Genomic DNA, 24,376 nt, shown 5'->3' on the forward strand with positions numbered 1-24,376 from the left:
ATTAATGTAGCTACTTCTGCTTTTTAAAATTAATGTTTACATGGTATATCTTTTTCCTTCCTTTTCTTTTCAGTCTACGTATATTGTTATTTTTGAACTGATGTATTTAGGCTATTTAAATTTAAAGTAATTATTGATATGTTAGGATTAAGTCTGCCATTTTATTGTTTTCTATTTGTACCTCTGTTCTTCATTTCTCTATTTTCTTCTTCCTGCCTTCTTGTGGGTTACTTTTAAATTTTTTCAAATATTATTTTGATTTACCTATACTGGGTTTGACTGTTATCTCCTTCTATAAATTTTTTAATGGTTACTCTAGGCATTGTCTTATATATACAAACATGATACATATATCACTATTTACTAGTATCAGCGTTATACCAATTAAAGTTATGTATAGAATCTTATCTCCCATTAAGGTCCTTACTTTTGCCCATTTATAATATACTTGCCTTGAATATTTCTTCTACATACTTTAAGAACTACATTAAGCAATGCTTGTCAAGCATAATTTAGAAAACTGAAGTGGAAGGAGTTTGAGACCAGCCTGGCAAACATGGCGAAACCCCGTCTCTACTAAAAAAATATAAAAAATTAGCTGGGCATGGTGGTGCACTCCTGTAATCCCAGCTACTGGAGAGGCTGAGGCAGGAGAATCACTTGAACCCAGAAGGTGGAGGTTGCAGTGAGCTGAGATCGCGCCATTGCACTCCAGGCTGGGTGACAGAGAGAGACTCTGTATCAAAAGAAAGAAAAGTAAATAAAAGAAAGAAAAGAAGGAAAAAAAAAAAAAAGAGAGAGAGAGAGAGAGAGAGAGAGAAAGAGAGAAAGAAAGAAAAAGAGAAAGAAAGAGAGAGAAAGAAAAAATAAAGAAGGAAAGAAAGAAAATTGAAGTGGAGAAAGTCTATTGTATCTAGTCATATTTTCACTCCTTCTATTTTTAGTTTTTCTTTTTGATGTTTCAAGATTCCATCTATTATTATTTCCTTTCTGTTTCAAGAACTTCCTTCAAACCATTCTTTCAGGGCAGATCTCCTGGAGACAAATTCACTTAGCTTTCCTTCATCGGAGAATGTCTTTTTTCTTTTATTCTTGAAGTACACTGGACAGGGCAAAATTCTTGGTTTAAAAATCTTTTTTTTTTCAGTACTTAAAAAATGTTGTGTCACTTCCCTCTGGTCTCCATGGTTTCTGATGAGAATTTTGCTGTCATTCTGTTTGTTGCTTATAGACATGGTATTGTTTCTTTTTGGCCACTTTCAAGATATTTCTTCTTTAATGTTCAAGAACTTTATTATTATGTGTTTTGACATGGATTTCTTCAGGTTTATCATGTTTGAGATTTTCTCATTTTTTTTTTAAATTTGTAGGTTTATGTCTTTTACCAATTTTTCAGTCATTATTAGTTGGAATGCTTTTTGGTTTTCTCCCATACTTTTTCTCCTCTTTCTGAAACTTTTATAACATGAATGTTAGATCTTTTTAACATGAATGTTAAAAATGTTAAATCTTTTGTTATTAGTCCTACAGGTCTTTGAGGCTCTGTTCATATTTTTTCTTTTTCTTTTTCTTTCTTTTTCTTTTTTTTTTTACTGTATTGTTCAGAATGGGTCATTTCTATAGTTCTGTCTTCAAGTTCACTCTGTTGTCTCCATTCTGCTACTGGGCCTATCTAGTGAGCTGTCCATCTCAGTTATTATATTTTTTCAGTCCTAAAACTTCCATTCAGTTCTTTATATCTTCAGTTTGTTTGCTAAGATGTGCATTCTACTTTGTCTTTAGTTTCAAGTGTGATTGTAATTGTGTGTTTAAGTGTTTTTATGATAACTGCCTTAAAATCTTTGCATGATAACTCCAACATTTGTTGATATCTGTTGATCACTGACACCACACTGGCTGAAGGGGGAGGAGCTCCTCTACTTTTGGGCAAGGATGAAAGTTTCAGCTCCCCACTAGCCCTTCTCTGATACTACTCCTAAGAGGGAGAGGGATGCCTCTTCAGAGCTGTGCAAGCGTGGAAGAGTCCCCACTCAGTCACTGCTCACAGGGGCATAAGTGGGGCCAAGTAAAATAGGGTCTAAAAGTTTTCTGTCTCTCTAGGTTGCTCCTTTCCTGTTCCTTCAGCTAGACAAAGCAGATTTTTCTTGGGTCTTTTAAAAAATCTGTTTTTCCATTTTTTGTTTTTTGTTTTTTTTTCCTTTTTGCATTTCTGAGATGTCAGTTTCTCTAGCTTCCAGTCCAGGACATATAAGGCCCAGGATATTTACTGCTCTGCTATTCTTCAGGTCCTAAAGTCCCTAGCTGATCTGCCTTCTTTCCAACTTTCAGAGTTTTCTTATGTTTGTTTTATATAAAACGTCAAGGATTTTTAGCTGCACTTAGCAGGAGGAATAGGGAGAAGTGAGTCTATGCCATCTTGTCTCAAAACCAAAAGTTATTTTATAAAAGTAAAAGTATGTAAGGATATTCTAAATATGACTTTGACCAAATCTCACAGATTATAAGTAGTGGTATCATTTTTCATTTCTAAGAAGCATGTAATTTCAAATTTGACTTTCTCTTTAATCTAATAATTATTTGGGAAAAATTTAATTCCTTTATAGTCAGATTCTTTTTTAACTATTCTGTGTTAATTAGTTTTATGTCACATATCTGGCAATATCGTTTGTATGATTTCTACTTTTTAAACATAAACATTCTTTGTGTGTTCTGCCTTTTTGGATACATGGTTATATATACACCCATAAACACAAAAACCAAGTTTGTTACTCCTCTATGTCTTTAATTATTTTGTATAATTGATCTGTGACATTCTGATAGAAGTATGTTGTTGTTTCCCATCATGAATATATAATAGTTTTGTCATATTGTCCCTAAATTTTCCTAAATACTTGCTTTATACATTTAATTCACATTACTCAGTACATAAAAGTTTATACATGTTATATCATGTTGGTATACTATTTATCAATATAAAATATCCTACTTATCCCATTTACTGATTTTTGCCTTGAATTTTATTTGCTATTTTTCATATCAATACTGCTACCACTGCTTTCTTGTCAGCATTTACATGATATATCTTTACATATTCCTTTCTTCCATCTTTCTGTATGATTTTATTTTAGAGATATCTATTGTAAATAGCATCCACCTGTATGCCATTTATGTATTATTTTTGCTTTTTTATGTATTACAGGAATCTTTGTCTTTAACATGAGAATTTAACCAATCCACATTTCAATGTGATCACTAATGTTTGTTCTCTTTTCACCAGCACAAAATTTTCACTGGCAAAAACACACTGCTGTTGGTAATGTGGGCTTCAGGGACTGAAATATCTGGTTTGAGGCCTGGCTCTATCACTTACTAGCTTTGTGACTTTGGATAATGAGTACCTACCTGAATAAGAGCGTTATAGAGATTTCAAAATAATTTATTGAAAGCACTTAGCTCAGTGCCTGGCACAGAGAAAGTATTCAGTAAATATTACAGTTATTATTGCTATTGTTACTGTTGTTTTTGTTATGTGACCACATATCAAGTACAAAAAATGCTTGATTTAGGCCTAGATCTTTAGTTTTATTCTGCTTCCCAAGCTGTGGCTATGTATCTCATCCCAACTCTCAGGTATTTCAATTCTGAAATCTCTTTGTCACTACAAGCTTATGTCCCTTTGTAACTGGCTTCTTCGTATAAAATGTCCCTGATTCTATCAATGCAGCAACATTTACCTAGTGCTATGATCTGAATGTGCCCCTAAATTCATTTGTTGAAACTTAATCACCAATGTGATAGCATTAAGAAGTAGGCCCTCTAGGGTGATTAAGTCATGAGTGTGGAGGCATCATGGATGGGATCAGGGCCCTTATAAAAGGGCTTAAGAGAGTGGGTTTACTTCTTTTCTGTCCCTTCTACAATGTAAAAACACATGTGTGTCTGCTGCAGAGGATGAAGCAGCAAGGCACCATCTTAGAAGGAGAGATTTCAGGTCCTTCCCAGACACCAAACCTGCCAGCACCTTGATCTTGGACCTCCTAGCTTCCAGAATAGTACAAAATAAAATTCTATTGTTTATAAATTACCCAGTTTTTGGTATTTTGTTATAGCTATCTTAATTCATCCCTTGTATCTAGTTAGCCAATACCTGACTTGGGTGTTGCTTAAAATGACTCATATCTTTCTTTTCCATTCTACTTTTATTACCTCCAATCCAGTGTACCTTCTCTTCACCTCATATATGGAGACATCAGTCTCTCCTCACTACAATGTCTACTGTCATCAATAGTCCCCAAACATCTTTTTATCATATCACTCCTTGCTCAAAACCTTTTGATAGTTTCAGACTTCTGAGAAAAATCTATATTAAATATCTTTGCTTATTTTCAAGGTCTTCATTATCGAACCCTACCTTACTTTTCCCATTTTGCTTATAATTATACTCCAACACACAAACTCCACTCTATTCAGGTGGGTCACTTCATTCTCCTCTCACAGGTCAAGTTCATTCTTGCCTCTAGGCCTCACTCATGGTATTTTCCTCCTCACTTACAGTACCTTTCCTTCTTCCCTCCTGTCATCTGAATACTATCCATTCCAAAAAACCTAGTTAAGTCCTACCTCAGTTGAGAAATTTTCTTTGTCAACTGGATCGCCTTCTCTGTAAAATACCGATCTAATGGTTTAGTAATTCTTTATATATTGTCTTAAAATTGTTTCTATCATTCTTGCATATTAGCTTTTCGTCTCCAATTAGACCTTATACTTTCTGAAGACAATTCTGCAAATATAGTAGTTTTTAAATGGGTACTTGTGTTAATTGTCTTAAGTAATGAAGAAAGACAAAGAGAAGAAAGACTACCCTACTTCCTCAAATCCTGTGATGTTGAAGCACTTTTGAGATGTGACCAAAATCCCTAACAGTCTGGATTTTGAATGATTTACAATAAGGAATTTTTCTTTAATGAAAAGGAATTCTATGTACTTTGGCAGTACAAACAGGCCTTTGGAAGCAACAGGAGAAACACAGAAAGGAAGCAGTCGCTTCAGTATTGGCTCTAGTCCTCCAGGAACTGAGAGAATAATAAAACCTTTCACCCAGTTTCAAGTAAGCAATGTCAGGAAATCCAGTCAAAAAAAAAAGAGGAAACATAAACCAAAAGCCTTTTGGCTTTTTCCCCTACTAGATTTTACAGCTTCAGTGAGACAGGCTTTGGAAGAAGCAGCCTGGGAAATTATCTATAAAATCTTGATGTACCACTGGAGTAAGAAATATGCAGATACAGTATTATTGTCTTTAAAAATAATTGTATGAATAAAGTTTCTGAAAATTGACCTAGAAACTAATTAGCTAAAGTAACCACCAACCAAGTTTTAGGTTATCCTCTGCTACATTTTTTGAATTATAGCTCTCAAACTATGTGAAAACTATTCAATTATAGCTCTGAAATTATTGTGTGTTGATTTATGTATTACATATAGTCTGTCTTCACCTTCTAAAGCATAAGCTCCACGAGAACAGAAATCTCATCTGCCTTATTCACTCCATGTGTCCCCAGTGCTTAGAAAAGTGCTTGGCATAAAATAGGAGCCAATAAATACCGCTGAAAGAATAAATTATAAGAAGTAATTCTCTAGAAACACCAAGATGTTGAAGGGCTAAATCTATGACTTATTTCCAAAATACATTCATTCCTTGCCTCATGCAGCCCTTACCAAGCATGCTGTGTGAGACGGGGAAGGTGATGGTGGGCTGGCCTGTCATCCGCCAGCGGCTACAGAGGTAGGAGAGGTCTGTTCTAAGCATTTCCACTATCATCTTGTTGTCCAGAGCCAGGTAGAACTGTTGCTGGTCTATAAACTGAGACAAATAAAAATAATAGCTCAGAATAATTTACTCTCACAATTATCAAGTAATATTTTAAGCTACTCACATATTCAGAAGAGTATCCAAGGTGTCACAGGGCAATGATATCCCCAAATTTAATGTCTAATACATTCCAAGGTATCTGGTGGTTAACTGGCACATATAATGATTTCCGACATTTTTACGGTATGCTACAGTTTACAAAGTATTTTCAAGTATATAATTTTATTTAATCCTATAACCCCCCAGTGAGGGTTTTTCTTCTTTTAACAGATGAAAAATTAGGCTAAGAGATGATATGTAGATTAGCAAAATCATATGGCTAGCAAATGGCAAACTCAGAAACAGAATCTATGGTCCATTACTCTTTTGTCTATTCCTACCTCAGCTGCACTATTTCAAATGTAAGATGACAAATGGGGAGTTTAAGCTTTCTTTCCAGAAAATAGTTTCTCCTCCCCATAAACACAGATAATCAGGTTTGTTATTATCATGTAGCTAATAAACATCAGGCTAACAACGTGTTTAGTAACAGCTAAGAGGACTGACATTTTTGTTTAGAAGAGGACACTGAAGATTTCTATGAATGTAAAAAGGGCCCTTCCTCCAAACAAAGAAAAGATAATTCAGTAGCTGAATAAAAAAGGTTGTATTTTGTTTATAAAGGACACACACAGTTTTATTTTTAACTTTTAAAAGTAAGGATTACTTTTGTAAGTACTCTAGCATTTGTAACATCCTTAGTTTCTGCAATACCCACGGGTACTTTTGGCAGTTACAATCACTTAGCGAAACTCTGTGCTGGAAGCTCAATTCAGTTCAACTCTATAAATATTCACTGAGTAAGTTACGTGCAAGGCCTGGTGGAACTCTTTGACACTTATCCCACTCCAGTAAATGCTTTACTTCTCCAATGTTTTTCTTTTATTTCCATTCATCTCAATGCACATTCAAGCTATTTCACCCACCTGTGGAGTGAAAGTAAAGATAGTTTTCCGAATGTCATAGAGTTTTGAAGTTCCAAGCACTCCCATGTGTCTGTAGGGTCGTCCACTGAGTTTCATTCTATTGTTGCATCCTGATACAGAATTGAGAAATGGTAAAGATATTTCTAGAGCACAAATCAAATCAGCAAACATTTTTACATATATATATACATACACACACATATACATATACATACACAATGCATGTATATACATATAGACATACACACATCCACTATATTTGCTTGAATTTAAGTTGTCTTCTTTTTACAGTTTAGCATTCTGAAACTGGAATCCATCCTATAACTGATGTCTATGTTAAACGTAGCTGAATTTCTTTTCGTCTTCCAAAAGGGAGTTATAAAATCAATACCTCTTATGATGAGAAAATAGTTTATTCACACACATATTTTTCTTTTATATCATAGGATAACAGTTTATATTGTTCTAAAACTTTTTCCCCCAAAACACATACTAAATATGCTTTCATGTCAGTACTGACAGGACTATTACTTTTTTATTTTTTGACTAGAACACATTTTTCTTGGGAATTTAATTTTTTTCATTTGCTTTACCTAAGTGTTATACTTATCAAGTATGTCAGTTTTAGTGTTGCTGCACCAGAGAATTGTCAAAGCCTTGGTCATATTCCAGGGTTCACTCTGTAAAGCACACATTTTACCTGAGATTGATGTCACAACCAGGTTTTTCCACTATTCCTTCCTTTTTGTTTCTATTTAATACTGTAAAATATATACAACATAAAATTTACCATTTACTATTTTAACAACCTTAAGTTCAGTGGCATTAAGGACATTTACATCATTGTGCAAACATCACCACCAACTATCTCCAGAACTCTTTCATCTTCCCAAACTGAAACTCTATTCATTGAACAGTAACTTTTCATGTGCCTTGCTTCCCAGCCTCTGGCAACCACCGTTCTACTTTGTATCTCTATGAATTTGGTATCTCATATAAATGGAATAATACAATATTTTTCCTTTTGTAACTAGCTTATTTCATTTAGCATAGTCTTCGAGGTTCATCTATGTGTAGCATATGTCAGAATTTCCTTCCTTTTAAAGGCTTAATAATATTCCATTTTGGGTATACATTTTGTGTATACATTGCATAGTGTTTATCCATTCATTGATGGACATTTAGGTTGTTTCCACTTTTTGGCTATTGTGGGCAATGCTGCACATTGATGTAGAAAATGTCTGTTCAAATGAGATCACTTGGACACAGGAAAGGGATCATCACACACCGGGTCCTATCTTAGGGTGGGGGTGGGATAGCATTAAGAGATATACCTAATGTAAATGACGAGTTAATGGGTGCAGCACACCAACATGGCACATGTATACATATGTAACAAACCTGCACGTTGTGCACATGTACCCTAGAACTTAAAGTATAATAAAAAAAGAAAAAAGAAAAAGAAAATGTCTGTTCAAGTTCCTATTTTCACTTCTTTTGGATATATACTCAGAAGTGTAATTGCTGGATCATATAGTAATACTATGTTTAATTTGTTTGAGGGACAGCCATACTGTTTTCCATAGGGGCTGACCCATTTTGCATTCCCATCCACAGTACACAAGAGTCTTCATGTCTCCACATCCTCATCTTGGCTATTCAGGGTCCCTTGAGATTCCATATAAATTTTAGAACAAATTTTTCTATTTTTCAAAAATCATCATTTGGGCTCTTGATAGAGCTTGCATAGAATCTGTTGATAGCTTTGGGTTGTACTGGCATCTTAACAATATTATGTCTTCTAACCCACAAAGACAGCATGTCTTTCCATTTATTTGTATCTTCTCTATTTCTTTTAGCAATGTTTTTCCATTTTCAGTGTACAAGTCTTTCACCTCCTTGGTTAAGCCTATTCTGAAGTATTTTATTCTTTTTGATGCTATTATAAATAGAACTGTTTTCTTAAATTCCTTGTCAAATCATTCATTTTTAGTGTATAAAAATGCAACTGACTTTTGTGTGCTGATTCTGTATCCTACAAGTTTGCTGAATTTGTTTATTAGTTCTCACAGGTTTTTTTGTTTTGTTTTGTTTTGTTTTAATAAAACCATGTCATCTGTGAATGGAGATCATTTTAATTTTTCTTTGTGAATTTGGATGTCTTGTATTTCTTTTTCTTGTCTAACTGCTCTGGCTAGAACTTCCAGTGCTGGCCGACTGTGATGGTGTGTACCTGTTGTCCCAGAGACTAAGGTGGGAGGATCCCCTGAGCACAAGAGTTTGTGACCAGCCTGGGCAATACAGTCAGACCTTGTCTCAAAAAAAAAAAAAAAAAATGCTATGTTGAATAGAAGTCTGTGTGTCTGTTTTGATTATTTTTTCTTTTGTCTTTTATTAATTTTATTAATTTACCAATTAATAACAAGTCATGGTTTTCTAACTCATGTCTTGTTATATTTTTTCAATGCTGAATACAGTGTATAAAGAATTGTAGAGGCTCTGGATGATATTATTTCCCTCCAGAGAAGATTCAGTTTATTTTAGCAGGCAGATACAGTATAAGTAAATCTTCTTAGCCCAATCAGGAATTGAGAAGACTGTTTTAGGATTTGTGTTTGAGGCTTTCTAAGAACTTGTCTATTTATGGCTTTTCCTTACTCCTAAGGTATAGTCCACTCTTTAGGGGTTTCTATTGAAAGCACAAGGTGTTTATCACAATCCCTTCCATATAGGAAGGTCCTGAAATGCAATTTTTGTCTCCGTAAAACAGTGAGACTTTCTGCTTAGTTTCTTGGCCCCTTACTTCACGCAAGCAAAACTTAAGAATCGGCAAACACCTCAAAGGTAAGCTGCACAGAGAATAGCGAGTTTATTCTTTGAGTGTCTCTTCTGTCCAAGGTTTTAGTTTCTCAAGTTCTGGCTGTTGTAATTACTCTCTGAAGCCTTCACTCACCTTCATTTTTAAAATCTAGCCATTCCAGTTATTCTTAGTATGATAGCCCAATACAAGCTATTTCATCACAGCTGGAAGCTGAAAGTCTACCTTTTCTTTTTAGCTATGATACAATATACATAATTCTACCATTCTTGTTTATACACATTACAGTGCTTCTAATTGTTGTTTTGCCACCACAAATTATAACGTAGTGAACATCCTTGAATATATATCCTTGTGTACTTGTACGAGTGTTATACAGGATAGATTCTAGGCTGGTTGCAGTGGCTCACGCCTGTAATCCCAGCACTTTGGGAGGGAGGCCAAGGTGGGCGGATCACGAGGTCAGGAGTTCGAGACCAGCCTGGCCAACATGGTAAAACCCCGTCTCTACTAAAAATACAAAAGTTAGCCAGGCATGGTGGCGGGCACCTGTAATCCCAGCTACTTGGAAGGCTGAGGCAGGAAAATCACTTGAACTTGGGAGGCGGATGTTGCAGTGAGCCGAGATCACTCCACTGCACTCCAGCCTGGGCAACAAGAGTGAGGCTCCATCTCAGGGGGAGAAAAAGAAAAAGAAAAGGGTAGATTTCTAGAACTAAGGTTGTTGGTCAAAGACATGTGCATTACATTTTTTTATAGGTAATGCCTACCTGCCTCTAATTTACACTACCAGGATGCTGAGAGTGTCCACATCTCCATATATTCATCAGCACTGGATATTGGCACTCAACTTTTGTAAAATTGATGGGCAAAAAATTATATAGCACTATTCTTTTATCTTACGTTTTCACAATCATTGGTGAGGTTGAAACTATGATAACTTAAAAAATATAGTACTAGGAAAGAAGAAACAGTGATCAGCAGCACCAAAAAATAAGATTAAAAGTATCCACACACATGTGAGTTAGCATATGCATGTACAGTAAATGATAAAGATGGAATTTCAAAACAACGTATATATGAACTATTCAATCAGTAGTGCTGGAACAATTGGTTATTTGGCAAAAAGTCAGGTTTTTACCTCATAGGACAAACTAAAATTAATATTGTAGCCTAAGACTTAAATGTAAAATTGTAACCATAAATAACAAAGAAAATGCAGTGAAAATGTATTTGACCTAGGGATGGGTCTATCTTTCTAAGTTTAACAGCAAGGAAAGAATCCAAAAAAAGAGAAAATTTTACTATATAAAATATAAAACTTCTATACATGAAAAGCAGCACAAAATTAAAGGGCAAATAATAAAATAGCAAAATATTGCAATAACATGTGGAAGGTGGAAGAGAAAGTGTCAGTATCCCTAATATATTTAAAAATACCTCAGGAAAATCAGTAAGAAATCAACAAGTATCCAGTAGAAAAATGGCAAAAGAATCTAAGTAGACGATTTGCAAAATTAACAGAAAAAGGCTATTTATGAAAATAACTTTTGAAGAAATTACATTAATACAGCTATCAAATTGGATTGTAGGTGGCTACTTACCAAAATGTAACAGAGTTTATCATCTATTGTTATGTTTCAAGAAAAACAGAATGCAAAATCCATTCTTAATGACATCATTTTTCTAAAAACATGTTTGTACTTATTTTATTTAAAATGATTGGAAACAAATATGCCAAAATAAAAGGTGGCTTCCTCTGAGTGGTGGAATTACAGGTGATTGTGATCTTTTTCCTTTGTGCTTGTCTCTGTTTTCCAGTTCCCTGCAGTCAATGCGTACATACCAATTTGTAATCAGATAACTTATAACTTATGAAATTTGGAAAGAACCAGAATAGCATACCTATTCAGATAGAACTAGGAGACAAAGTCATAATTCTTGAAGGACTGAAAAATATATCTGATAAAATGGATGTATCTAATATTTAAAGATTTGCACAAAGGCAAGAAATAATTATCTAAAAGAAAGTAACAGACTAGGAAATATATATAAATCTCACTGATAAAAGCTTACCATAAAATACAAATAATTGATAAATATATACAGAAATGTGCAGACCCTATTAGATAAGCAAGCAATTGTAGACACATAGTTTCAAAAAAAAGAGGTAAAGCAAAAATAGAAAAATGTGGAGGTCACTGGGAATTAAAGATAGAAAATTAAAATAATTTATACATATTAAAACCTACTTATCTAACAAAAATAAATAAAACTCCAATGTTAGTGGGATAATAAAAAAGAAAGGCATATTTTATATCTTAGTTATGTCACTATAAATTAGTTCGTCTTTGTAAATAATAATCTGGCAACATGTAACAAGAGCTAAAAACCTGTTCACAACCTTATCCAGAATCCCTTTACTGAGAATATACAATTAAGAAAACAGTGGTCTATACAAAGGCATTTATAGAAGGATAAAAATTCTCGAAACAATTCAGCTAATAATAAGGGAATAATTACTTTAATTTGATGAAATACTATATAGCTATTTCGATATGTGGAAATGCATCATGACAGAAGAAGTGAAAACAAACAGAACACAAGTGAATATAGGCATGTTAAAGATAACTATTAAAATGTATCTATATGCACTAAGAGATTAGAAAAGAATTAGCATTATAAAAAGATTTGAACTTAATATTTAAATTCTTACTTTTACAAAGTTGATTAATCTCATAATTTAAAAAAATAAAAAAGATGTTTTAGAACTGACTATGAAATACTGAGGATGTGAGGTGAGAGAACTCCATTTAGCTAACATATATAAACAAATACACCCAGTAAAGAAATATTCCTTTTCCTTCATGGGAATTATGGTTGTCATTTGATGTATCCTTAGGGCAATTTAGTTATTGTGAAACTGTTGCAATAATAGAATTTTGAATAGTCACTCATCTGACTGATAAGTCATTAAATGTTGCCTCATCTATCACGCTTTTCCTGACTTCCCTTCCACGCTTTGCCTGATTTCCCCAGGCAAATCTATCCCCTTTCTTCTGTATTTCATATGTAACACCATGGTCGTAGCATTTATAAGATTGTACTGTGATTATTTAGCTGCATGGCTATGTCTTCCATAGCATCTAGCCCAGTGCCTGGTACATAATAAGTGAGCAATAAATGCTTATGAATGAATGAAGCAAATGAAAGAACATATCAGGAAGATAAATGTCCACTTGTCACTTGAGTCCCTGGAATGTTTGATCATTCATTTAGTTTTTATTTCCTTTGGCTAGAAAACAAGAACTTAGTAAGAGGCCCAAGATGGAGTCTAGGTTTTGAAAAAGTAAATAGTCAGGAGATTGCTTCTGTTTGTTGGAGAGACCTGATGTGAGGCAGGCAGATTCCAGAAATGATGGCCCAGAGCTTAGAAGTTACTTGTTTCCCAGTAAGATATGCCAATTTAGAATAATAGATGCAATGAAGCAATGGGTAAAATTAACCTATTAACTTTTGAGTGAGAGCCAGAGAATCAGGTCAAAGTCACCAACAGGACTTGCGTAAACCCAGAATTGTAGAGACTTCTAAGAGTTACAAAGAAGGTGACTGCAAGATCAACTAGTACTCAGGTGGGTAAGATATTGGCTAAATAGGGAAATACCTTCCTTACCTCAAGGGATTTAGTGCTAGTGGACTAGTATCTAGAGACTAGAAGTGCATTATAGGTCTGGGGCTACAGGGAATGGCCAAAAAATAAAAACAGGAAGCAGGCTCTGGGAAGGGGTGAGGTATGCATCCCACCTAGCAAAGCATCCACCCAAATCAGCCTCAGAAGTTTCAGAACCTTGACTTGGTATTTACCTCAGTTAGGGTTGAGTAAATAGAGGGAACCAGGAGTATTTTATAATATTCAAGCTAATTCGTGGCTAGATTTTAGAAATTTATTAGGATCTGAGACATATTCAATAAATTTGTTAATTTCTATGTGTATCTATTTTAGTTTTTCATTATCTTTTTAAAGCAAAGTTTCTTTAGAAAATTCTAACCATGTTATATTTGAATTTTTAGGAAAGGGACATTCCTACATCATAGTTAGGATGGAAGAAAGAAATCCATATACTCCTAAAGCCAGATGCAATGTTAATAGCTCTGGAATGCAAGGAGTTCAAGCCTTGTTGGCATTAAATATATGTTCCTAGAGACAGACAAAAGTCAGCTCTAACTCTTGGTCCTTTCCTCCTTGGTTGACTCCCTCTCAATTTAGACAAAGAAATTAAGTGACTGGAGTTAAGTGCCAGTGAAAAGGGAAGGAGGCTGGTTTTCAGCTGGGAATACTTGCCTTACTTGCCTTAACTCTAATTACAAACATACCATTCTTGGGTGATGATAAAAAAGTACACACACACAGACACACACACACATGCACATATACAAACTAACTTCTGGGTTTGGAAGAGGCAATCCACTATCTAAGAGCCAATCTTTTACAAATCTACTCCCTTGTAGTTTAAGATTGTATTACTTTTCTATTGGTTCTGTAACAAATTACCACAAACTTGGTGGCTTAAACAACACAAATTTATACTTCTATAGTTCTTGGCATCATGAGTCCAAAATGAGTATTATGGGACTAAAATCAAAATCAAAGTGTCAGCAGGGTTGATTCCTTCTGGAGGCTCCAGGGAAGAATCCATTCCTTGCCTCTTCCAGCTTCTAGATGATGTGGGAATTCCTTGGCTCACAGCCTTATTACTTTAATCTCTTGCTTCTGTTGTCACATCTCCTACTTTTATAGTCTGGTCTTCCTCTGACTCCCTTTTATAAGGACACTTGTGATTATATTTAGGGACCACCTGGGTAATCCAGGATAATCTCCCTATCTCAAATAAGTCCGTTTTGCCATATAAGGTAAGGCTTATAGGTTCCAGGAATTAGGACTTGGATATCTTTGGGGAGTCATTATTCAGTCTTCCACAAGAGTAGTTTAGAATTTCTTTTAGATAACAATATAGTAATTTGTTTAATGCAAAAGTCTATCACTAAGTTTAATATGTGAATTAATTAAAAAATAAGTACTAATTAAAAATAAGTACTAATTAAAAGTATTATATTAAGGAATCTTTTATATTATGAACTAGTTCATTAAATGACAAACTATGAAAGACCTAAAAACAAGTTCCTTGGCTATCATTCCATATAAAATAAGCAAGTATTTGAAAAAGAGGTATAGGTTCCAAGAAAGGAGAGAACATGTTATTTAAGCACACACTTGGAATAAAGACACAATATTGGCTGATAATAGTCATGCCTTATGTACCCAAAGGGTTCAAAAAACACACCTAAAATTATCAGGCCTGCTCAGAATAGAGAAGGTAAGAAACTAGGATTCTAGAGACTCTAAATTCCTTCTCAGCTCCAGCTTAATAAAGCAACACACAATCATGAAGAATTAAAAAGGATGGAAGCCAGCCTGTATTGAATAATGCTTTGATTCTAGCAGCCTGGTCAATCTCCTTACCTAGGCTGGAATAAATGTGGCTGAGAATACGAGCTGGTTGTACTCTGATGGGGTATACCTCAGCAATGGTCTCCACGTCAATTCCCTTGTCCTTCAAAATGGCCTTGATTTCTTCTGTTTCAGCTAGAATGGAGACTATAGGAGACAAAGAAGATGAGGTCACCAGAAAATTTTATTTCAATAGCAACTTAAAAATCTCTCAAGTTATATAATTTCTTTTGAAGAGAAAAAAAGGAAATGGGAGGAAATGAACAGTTATTGAGGGACTTTGATAAAATAAGTGTCATGTTAAATACTTAATATTATCTAAAACGAAAAGGAAAAGATCTCAAGACTAGAGCATTAATTTTTGCTTTTTAGCTCCTAGAGAATACCACACTCTTTTTATATCTAAGATTCCATGTTTAAATGGGGGAAAAATCCATCATGAGGTTTGGTAGAGCTTTGGTAAAAACTGACTCCCCGAGTTCTTTCATATCAGTAAACCTAAGGTCAGAGCCAGGTATGTGGGGGTAATAAAGAACATCCTAATGACAGGAGTTGCCTATAGCTAGAGAATGATAGAAGGCATGGTGAATTGGGGATAACAATTTGAGCCATCAACATATAGAATTGTATGTTTTTTAGGCGGCAGGTAGGGGGTGCTGGGGAGAGATGGGGATGATACTTCTCTAGATTCAGAGCCTACCAAGCCTGGACAACTCCCTTTTCTTCCTCTTATACTCCTGTCACTGAAGTAGGAAGCCCAGCTACAAGAGACGAGGCTAGGCCAGCTTCCTGATTCTTCTTTTCACTTTCCCTCTATGAAACAGATACCCGGCTGGGGGCCAGTAATCCAACTGAGGCTTTAGCTGTCTTGACACTAAGCACCAGTGGCAAATGTGCCCTCTACTGCTCCTCTAGTGCTGGGAGATGTGATGGATTGTTCACAGGAAAAAGAATGCACTGCTTGGTTCATTCTAGCTTACCATTATTTTCTACATTGAGTTTTTGAAGTAAAGTCTTAGTTAACAAAGTGCTACTTTGCCTTCCTTTGCCATTATCCTTTATATATTTTTCTATCTTGGAAACCTCATGCTAATGGGCTGCTGTTGTCTGGGCCAGGATAGCAGGATATGTCGATCACAGAGTCCCCTGGACATAATACCATCTTGATTACTTGTAACTGAAAAAATGAAAATAAAAGAGATTCTTCAGGGAAAAATGTGCAGAGGAAGAACGATAAGGGGCTAAGGACAGTTCAGGAAAAAGCATATGGCAATCCATTCATTCATTAGTAAACATTTATTAAGTACCTCAATGGATGAGGTACTATGCTAGTCACTAGGGATATAGAAATGGATAAATTAGTCTTTCCCTCAAGGAGCTCCCAGTGTAACAGAAGTGGCATACACATGGATTGTAAAATGACCTGCTAGGTAAATAGAGATAAGTGCACAAAACTTTATGAGATCATCCAGGAGTGACAGCTAGGTAGTGTGGGGTTGGGAGGTGGGGTATCAGGAAAAGCTTCCGAAAAGAGTTGATGCCTACACTGAGTTTGAAAGAATGAATAAGTTAGCTAGGAGAAACAAGGGATTAGGAAGGGTATAGCCATTCTAGGAAGAGAGTCCAGAATGAACTTATCAAGCACAGAGTTGAAAAGAAGCATGGCTGCATATAGGGAGGTGGGAAGAACCATATACACTTCAATATTGCTATAGCATAGTATACCTTGCATAGTGGCAAAAGAAATGGATCTGCAAAGATAGACAGGGGTTAGAGCATCATGAAGGGCATGTGCATCACTTGAAGGATTTTGTATTTCATCTTTGGGCCATGCTTTCCAAACTGCTTTCTACTGAGCCTCAGGATTCTTCAGGGAAATTGGTTGTAAAGAGTACAGGGGACTGAAGGACAGTCAAGTGAACAATACTCTGGGGCCCCAGGAGTGCCTTCAACCCAAGCAACTAATTTTTTTGTTTTATAAAATATTTAGAAAATTCGTATTTATTGCCTCTTATGTGCTAGGCACTGCCATATGTTAAGGACATGATCCCTACATGGAAAAAATGAGATGGCTATAGAGTCCTGCTAGAGGCCTGAATAGAAGTTAACCTGCAACAGGATATGGTAAAAATAAGGAAGAAATTGTTCCAGACAGAAGAAATAGCATGGGCAAAGGCTCAAGGGAACAGAAAACAAGGCAGAGCTAGGAATTATAAAAGGCCCTTTATAACAGGAACATGTAGTATAAAGGGGCGACGATGAAAAATGAAGCTGGAGATGGGGTCAGGGGCTAGATCTAAAGGGCCTTATAAGTCATATTAAGGAGACTGCCAATGGGAAGCCCTTCTTGAGGTATAAGCAGAGGAATACCATATTAATACCTGTACCTTAAAAATAGTACATTCAGATTGATAGAGAAGAAACTGACAGACTGTAGTGAAGATAGACCGACCAGCTAAAAAGCTACTATAGGGCCAGGCACTGTGGCTCACGCCTGTAATCTCAGCACTTTGGGAGGTCGAAGTGGGTGGATCACCTGAGGTCAGAAGTTCGAGACCAGCCTGGCCAACATGGTGAAACCCCGTTTCCACCAAAAATAAAAAAACTAGCCAGGTGTGGAGGTGCGTGCCTGTAATCCCAGCTGCTCCAGAGGCTGAGGCAGGAGAATCACTTGAACCCGGGAGGCAGAGGTTGCAGTGAGCCAAGATCGTGCCACTGCACTCCAGCCTAGCTGACAGAGTGAGACTCCATCTCAAAAAAAAAAAAAAAAAAGTTACTACAGTAATGTAAGGAAGAGATGGTGATTACCTCCATTAGGATCAAGATATTGGTACTGGAGAAAACTGGATCGATCTCAGAATTATTTAGGAAATAAAGCAGCCAGAACTTGTTAACTGTTGAATGTAGGAGATGAGAGAGAGGAAGATATCAAGTATTCCCTAGGTATTTATTTCTATAACTGGGAGGATGGTATGTCATTTAATGACACAGGCATATAGGAGGAAAAGCAGGTATGGGTGATGTAGTACTAGGAGGGTGTAGCTGAATAATTTTAGACATGTTGAATAAATTTACAGTGCAAGTGAGACACCCAAGTGAGGCTATCTTAAAGGAAGCTGATACAGATTCAGAACTCATTAGCATAGAAAGAGATGAGATGGGTCAAGGAGAATATATAGAGAAGAGGAGAAGCGGACTTAGAATATAACCTTGGAAAATGCCAACATAAAAGACATGGGCAAATGAAGAAAAGCCTGGGGTGAAGTGGAGGAGTTCTTACATCATGACTTATATTTTCTGTATGGTAATAGGAGGTGAGATCATCTTCTGGGAGTGAGGGAAGAAGAAAGAAAGTGGAAAGAGGGAAAAGGGAAAAGGTTGGAATAGGAGGAGGCTGAGGAACAGAAATAAATATTTAGAGAAGCAAGAGCAGTGGGCTAAGGACAGAATTCTCAGAAATACCAATAGTTAGGGGGCAAAGAAGAAGAGGAAGACCAGAATGAGACAGAAATGTGCTTAATCTAGGTTGAAGGAGATTCAAGAGAGTATGGCATCGTAGAAGACATGGGATACAGATTAAATACTCCAGTAAGATGCAGATTAAAAAGTACCTACCAAATTTGGCAATACAAAGGTCACTGGTAATTTAAGCAAGATTGTTTTCATAGTAGTAAGCCAGACTATAAAATACTGCAGAATAAAGGGAATATAAAAAAGTAGAAGTTTGGATGAGAAAGAAAGAAGCTATATAGTGTAACTAGAGGGAGATGAACATGTCAGTAGACTAAACAAAATAGAACCAACAGAACGGGAGAGTTTGAGGATTCCAGGAAAGAGCAAGTTTCTAGAGAAGGCCGGGGAAAAAGATAATGATCAAACATCAGAAGGAAGACTTGTCCTTGAATAGGAGAAGAAACCCTTTTTCTGAGATTGCAGAAAATGAGGCAAGGATAGGTAAGACTGTAGGGGTGGGGAGGGCTGAGACACTGACAAAGATCAGAATATTATCAGGCATGAAGCAGCAGGCCAAGAATTAGGCTGAAAAAAGAGGTGGGGATTGAAAACAGAGAAGGTGTGGAATAGTGGTTGAGAAGTATGAAAATGCTGACTTATTAATAACAACAAGGATGAACAGGCGGCACTGTAAACCTAGCTGAGCTGGAGACCATGATTTCCAGTGCCACCACTCTGCTCATTTGTGTTTTTTTTTTCCCCAATAGCTTTTTAGCAGGCCAGGTATAGGACCAGAAAATGCAGACTGTAACACTGACCTAGGGCTGTGATTTTTCTAGTGGGTGTAATAGAAGAATGGTGCATTGGTGACTGGGAGATTTAGATGAACAACATGAGGTAGAAAAGGGTAAACTAGGGGAAAATAGAAACAAGGGTAATGGGAAGAAAAAGAAAGTTGAAATAAAGTTTTGACTATGATCACAGAGTAGAATATTGGAATTTCAGATATCTGAAGTGAAAGAGCCCTCAAGTTTGGTCCTTTGAGTGGACGGCTAAAAATATAGGTAGAAGGAAAGGTCACTAGAGTTATGGATATCCAGAACTTTGAGACTGAAGTGTTAGACTGCACTGACATCAATGCTAAAGTCTAGTTCTATGGCAGGATTTGGAGAGGAAGAGGAAGGCTGTAGCCAAGCCTCAAAGTCTTCAAAGAATGAATTAGAGCAACCAGGAGATCAACACAGACAGGTGGAATAAACCTCAAAGGAGAACAAGATCTCTCATGGGAAGGGAGAGTAATGACTTTTATATAATGTTTGCTATATACGTTGTTAAGCAAGAACTACCTGTATGACCACATGGGATGCCAAGTATAAGAAAATTTAGAAAACGCACGAGATTATTTTGCATATAGAGCCAACCCCAAAGTCAAGTGATTGGAGACATTTCAAGGGAGTTTCACAATACCACATTGGATTGTGATGTGAGAGTAAAAAATTACCTCAAGTCTTCTACTCTAAGAGACTAGAATAATGGTGATATCATTGAGAGAAATAAGAAAGGTAGAAGGATTTGCATTTCTTAGGAGAGGAAAAGGTTGGGATGGAGACAAAAGAGGTCAGTTTTGTGTTTGAAGTGTAAATGGTAGAGAGGTTTTATAGATATTGGGACTAGAATTCTTAACATGTTTATAGAACTCAGCCTAGTGTTTTGCAGAAAGTAGATGTCCCAAATTTAAGTAGATTGTTAGGAATAAAAACAAAGGTTTGGAGTATTCTCCAAAGAGGTAATAGTTGGGGCCATGGAAGCAAATTTACGATGAAGGAGGCAGGCTTAGCTAACTAATACAGAGTATAAATACAGAAAGACAAGAGTATAAGATTAAGTGCAGCTGGGCACGGTGGTGCACGCCTGTAATCCCAGCACTTTGGGAGGCCGAGGCAGGCAGATCACGAGGTCAGGAGTTCAAGACCAGCCTGACCAACATGGTGAAATCCCGTTTCTACTAAAAATACAAAAATTAGCTGCGGGTGGTGGTACACGACTGTGATCCCAGATACTCAGGAAGCTGAGGCAGGAGAATTGCTTGAACCCAGGAGGTGGAGGTTGCAGTGAGCCGAGATTGTGCCATTGCATTCCAGCCTGGGTGGCAAAGCGAGACTCCATCTCAAAAAAAAAAAAAAAAAACTAAGTGCAGAACCATTAGAAGGATACATAAAGAAAGAAGTACAGTAGAAATAGCACAGAAGGAGTGGTCAGAGAAAAAGCAGAGATAACCAGGAGGCTAAAATGTTATGACAATGAAAAGAAAATAATTTCCAGACATAAGGAGTGGTTAAGAGTGTCAAATAATATTTTGCAGTCCCCTGACATAGCACGTCATTCATTTGTTTATTATTAAGATTACCAGCATTTTGAAACCAAACTGTATCAAGTTCATTATATACTTTTTGAATCCTAATAAAGTGTAAGATATAGAATAAAGTCATAATTTACTAGCCTAAAGATCTCTACCCCTAACCAGACCTTTAATATGTAAGTTTCTTCCACTGGGAGTAAGAATACATACCTTGAACCACAACATCTGGCTTTGGTACAGTAGAAAACCTGCGATTCAGGGGATCAATTTCTCCAGGGGCTAAAAATCCCTAAAGAAAAACCATAAAAAGACAGATTATTAAGTCTCAAAAGAGAAGCTAATATTTGAGGGAAAACAACATCCCTATGCCCATAACCTTGCACCATAACATTCAAGAGACAGGTGTAGAAAGGAAACAAATGCCTTCACTGTATGAAAATGTTTGAACTCCCAGATTCACACCAAAATTCATATTATCTAGAGTTAATTTCTATTGGCTGCCACAAATCCTTTTTTAGGTAGGGTATAAATATGTATGGTATAATTTTTTTTTTTTTTTTTTGAGACAGGGTCTTTCTCTGTCACTCAAGCTGGAGTGCAGTGGTGCAATCATGGCTCACTGCAGTTATGACCTCCTGGGTTCATGTAATCCTCCCACTTCAGCCTCCCAAGTAGCTAGGACTACAGGTGTGTGCCACCACGCCTGGCTAATTAGTTTATTCACGGAGACAAGGCCTCACTTATGTTGCCCAGGCTGGTCTCAAACTCTTGGACTCAAGCAAACCTCCCGCTTTGGCCTCCCAAAGTGGTGGGGTTATAAGCATGAGCCACTGCACTCAGCTGGGTATAAATTATAAATAAACAGAATGTTTTCTGGTTATTCCTCTATCTTCTGTGGATATACGTATGATTAGACGATTAGATCACAAAGCTTATCAGTAATTTAAGCCATTAGTCCTGCTGTATTCTCATTTGTTCATGTATCTGCTATGCCTTCCGTACATCAGAAATCTTTTGACTTGAGTTTCTGCCCTTTATGAAATGGGATGAACTCGCCTATTTTTTCCTCAAGAATACAAATCACTGGCCGGGCGCGGTGGCTCATGCCTATAATCCCAGCACTTTGGGAGGCTGAGGCGGGCGGATCACCTGAGGTTGGACATTCGAGACCAGCCTGACCAACATGGAGAAATCCCGTCTCTATTAAAAATACAAAATTAGCCAGGCATGGTGGTGCATGCATGTAATCCCAGCTACTCGGGAGGCCAAGGCAGGAGAACCATTTGAACCTGGGAGGCGGAGGTTGTGGTGAGCCAAGATGGTGCCATTGCGCTCCAGCTTGGGCAACAAGAGTGAAACTTCGTCTCAAAAAATAAAATAAATTAAAATAAATTTAAAAAAAGAAAAAAAAAAAGAATACCAATCACTGTGACGTTCTTTTTATCAATGCATTTATTTTATTTTAATTGAACGACAAAGTTACCAGGTAAGGATTATTTAAACAAACCATTCTGCCCACTTTTGCTGGATTCATTTAGTAATGTCGACTAAGAGTAATCAAACAGCCATGGTCACAGACACACAAGAAAAATGAACAAAACAGCTGCAAAAATCAGTGGTTATACATAAACAGGCCAAAGAGTCTATCTCAGATAGGATAGTTAAGTCCCACTCTTGATCCTCTAGGAGCCTGGGTTATATCTTATCAAAATAACATAGAGTGGGGAAGTAGACTTGCCAGATGATATGAAAATCTTCTGAGAAACAGAATGCCTCTGTGCAGGCTCAAAATGTCACAAAGAAGGTGGACACAAAGTCAGAAACTCCCAAATGCCTCATTAAGGGCAATCTCAACAGAATCTGATATAAGGAGCATTTAGAGAGCCCCTTAACAAAAAACAAACAAATGTAAAAACCCAAGCAAACAAAAAAAAGCCACGATGTTCCTAATCACTTATCATGGCACCTAAAAATATCAGTTAATTCAGTTAAAGAATGAAACATTATGTTGCTTGGAAACATTAGCACTTAATCCATTATCAGTAATCAACTAGCTAAGCACAAATGCATCTGTTAGTCACCAGGCAGGGCACTGAGGGGAGTTTTGAAAGGGATAGATCTGGGGCCTGAGCAGCTCCAAATACAGTGCCAAAGTAGGGAGTCCTGGGCAGCATGAGGGACATGGTTGCCAGGGAGCAAGAGCTTTTAGTGAGGGTTGGCTATGCTCCCTACTCTGAAGATCTGGAGGAAAACTATAATTAACGCAAAGTGCAAAAGGCAGAAGACATCCTTCAGATTTAATGAGCTACTTAAAAATCTGATTATTATGGTGACTTAAGGCAGAAATAAGTGGGACAGCCTTGAAGATTCCTCTTACCTCTGCCATCAAGCTTCCTAAAATATATAGAGACTGACCCCACATGTGAGGTAATTTCCCCATGGGGACTCGGTCCACAGTGTGAGGATTCTGATATTCTTCATCGACCTAAAAGAAAAGATGAAGAGGCCAGATGAGGAATAATAGAAGGTTTAAGATACTGGACAATAAAAAGGCAGACTGGATTGTAATTTATACCCTATATAGCTACATATGCAATGCACTGAAAAGTGAAGCACTATTACTATAATCTAGGGCAGTGCTCCTCAACTGTGATGTGCATACAGATAACCTGAGGATCTTGTTAAAATGCAGATTCTGATTGAGTGGGGATGAGGTAGGGCCTGAAATCTATTTCTAACAAGCTCTCAGGTGGTGCTGCTGATGTTACTGGGAGCTTATTCTACTCATTCTCACCGGAATGGAAGACTATTCTCTCCCATGTCTAATGCTCTTTTGCAGTGGAGAAGAGGAACAATGTTACACTCGACTGGCATTTTGGGGAAATGACAGTCTGAAAACAAGACATATTCATTTTCCAAGCCTTACCTATTAAACAGTCCTGGATTACTGGCCTAAAAGCAGAGAATATCAAATCTTGAAAGTCCACGCAGAACATCATCCTAGTTTTTACTAGCGATCTCTACATCATTCTCAAGATTTAGGTTTGGTCTTGTCCTTGTCTCACTGTGCAACAGTACCATCATTGAGACTGTTTCAAAATTTTTATTTTTAAAGGAATAAAATCATACTTATGTTGTCCTATACCTAAAGACAAGCTTTCAGAACAATAAAATAAGATTAAAAATTATTTGACTCAAATGAGGTAGTCTTATCAAGGCACTGCCCCTCTTCTCTATCAGCTATATGTTACGGCACTGTCTGACTGACTCACCCTGTCAGGAGGAACACTGTACAGCTCTGGCAGAAGTGGGACTCCATTTTTGCCCTTGATGAGGACTGCTTCAAGAGCCTCTCTATACTCTTGAACCTGCAGATAAAAGAAAGGCAGGAAAAAAAAGACTT

General features: G+C 36.7%; 1 protein-coding gene across 4 annotated transcripts in view; it reads right to left on the bottom strand.

Annotated features, from left to right (window-relative positions):
- PHKA1 (phosphorylase kinase regulatory subunit alpha 1) overlaps positions 1-24,376 on the bottom strand; it is a 131,437-nt gene that overhangs the window by 50,354 nt on the left and 56,707 nt on the right. For all 4 annotated transcript variants that reach the window (XM_021932565.2, XM_021932563.2, XM_021932566.2 and 1 more), the window contains exons 11-16: positions 24,246-24,341; positions 23,351-23,458; positions 21,184-21,262; positions 15,174-15,308; positions 6,835-6,944; positions 5,716-5,860 (exon numbers count right to left, since the gene is read on the bottom strand). In XM_021932565.2, the coding sequence (XP_021788257.1) occupies positions 5,716-5,860; positions 6,835-6,944; positions 15,174-15,308; positions 21,184-21,262; positions 23,351-23,458; positions 24,246-24,341 (673 nt within the window). The remainder of the gene's footprint in view (positions 1-5,715; positions 5,861-6,834; positions 6,945-15,173; positions 15,309-21,183; positions 21,263-23,350; positions 23,459-24,245; positions 24,342-24,376) is intronic.

The sequence above is a fragment of the Papio anubis genome, chromosome X (assembly GCF_008728515.1).
Source record: "Papio anubis isolate 15944 chromosome X, Panubis1.0, whole genome shotgun sequence".
Classification (NCBI taxonomy): domain Eukaryota; kingdom Metazoa; phylum Chordata; class Mammalia; order Primates; family Cercopithecidae; genus Papio; species Papio anubis.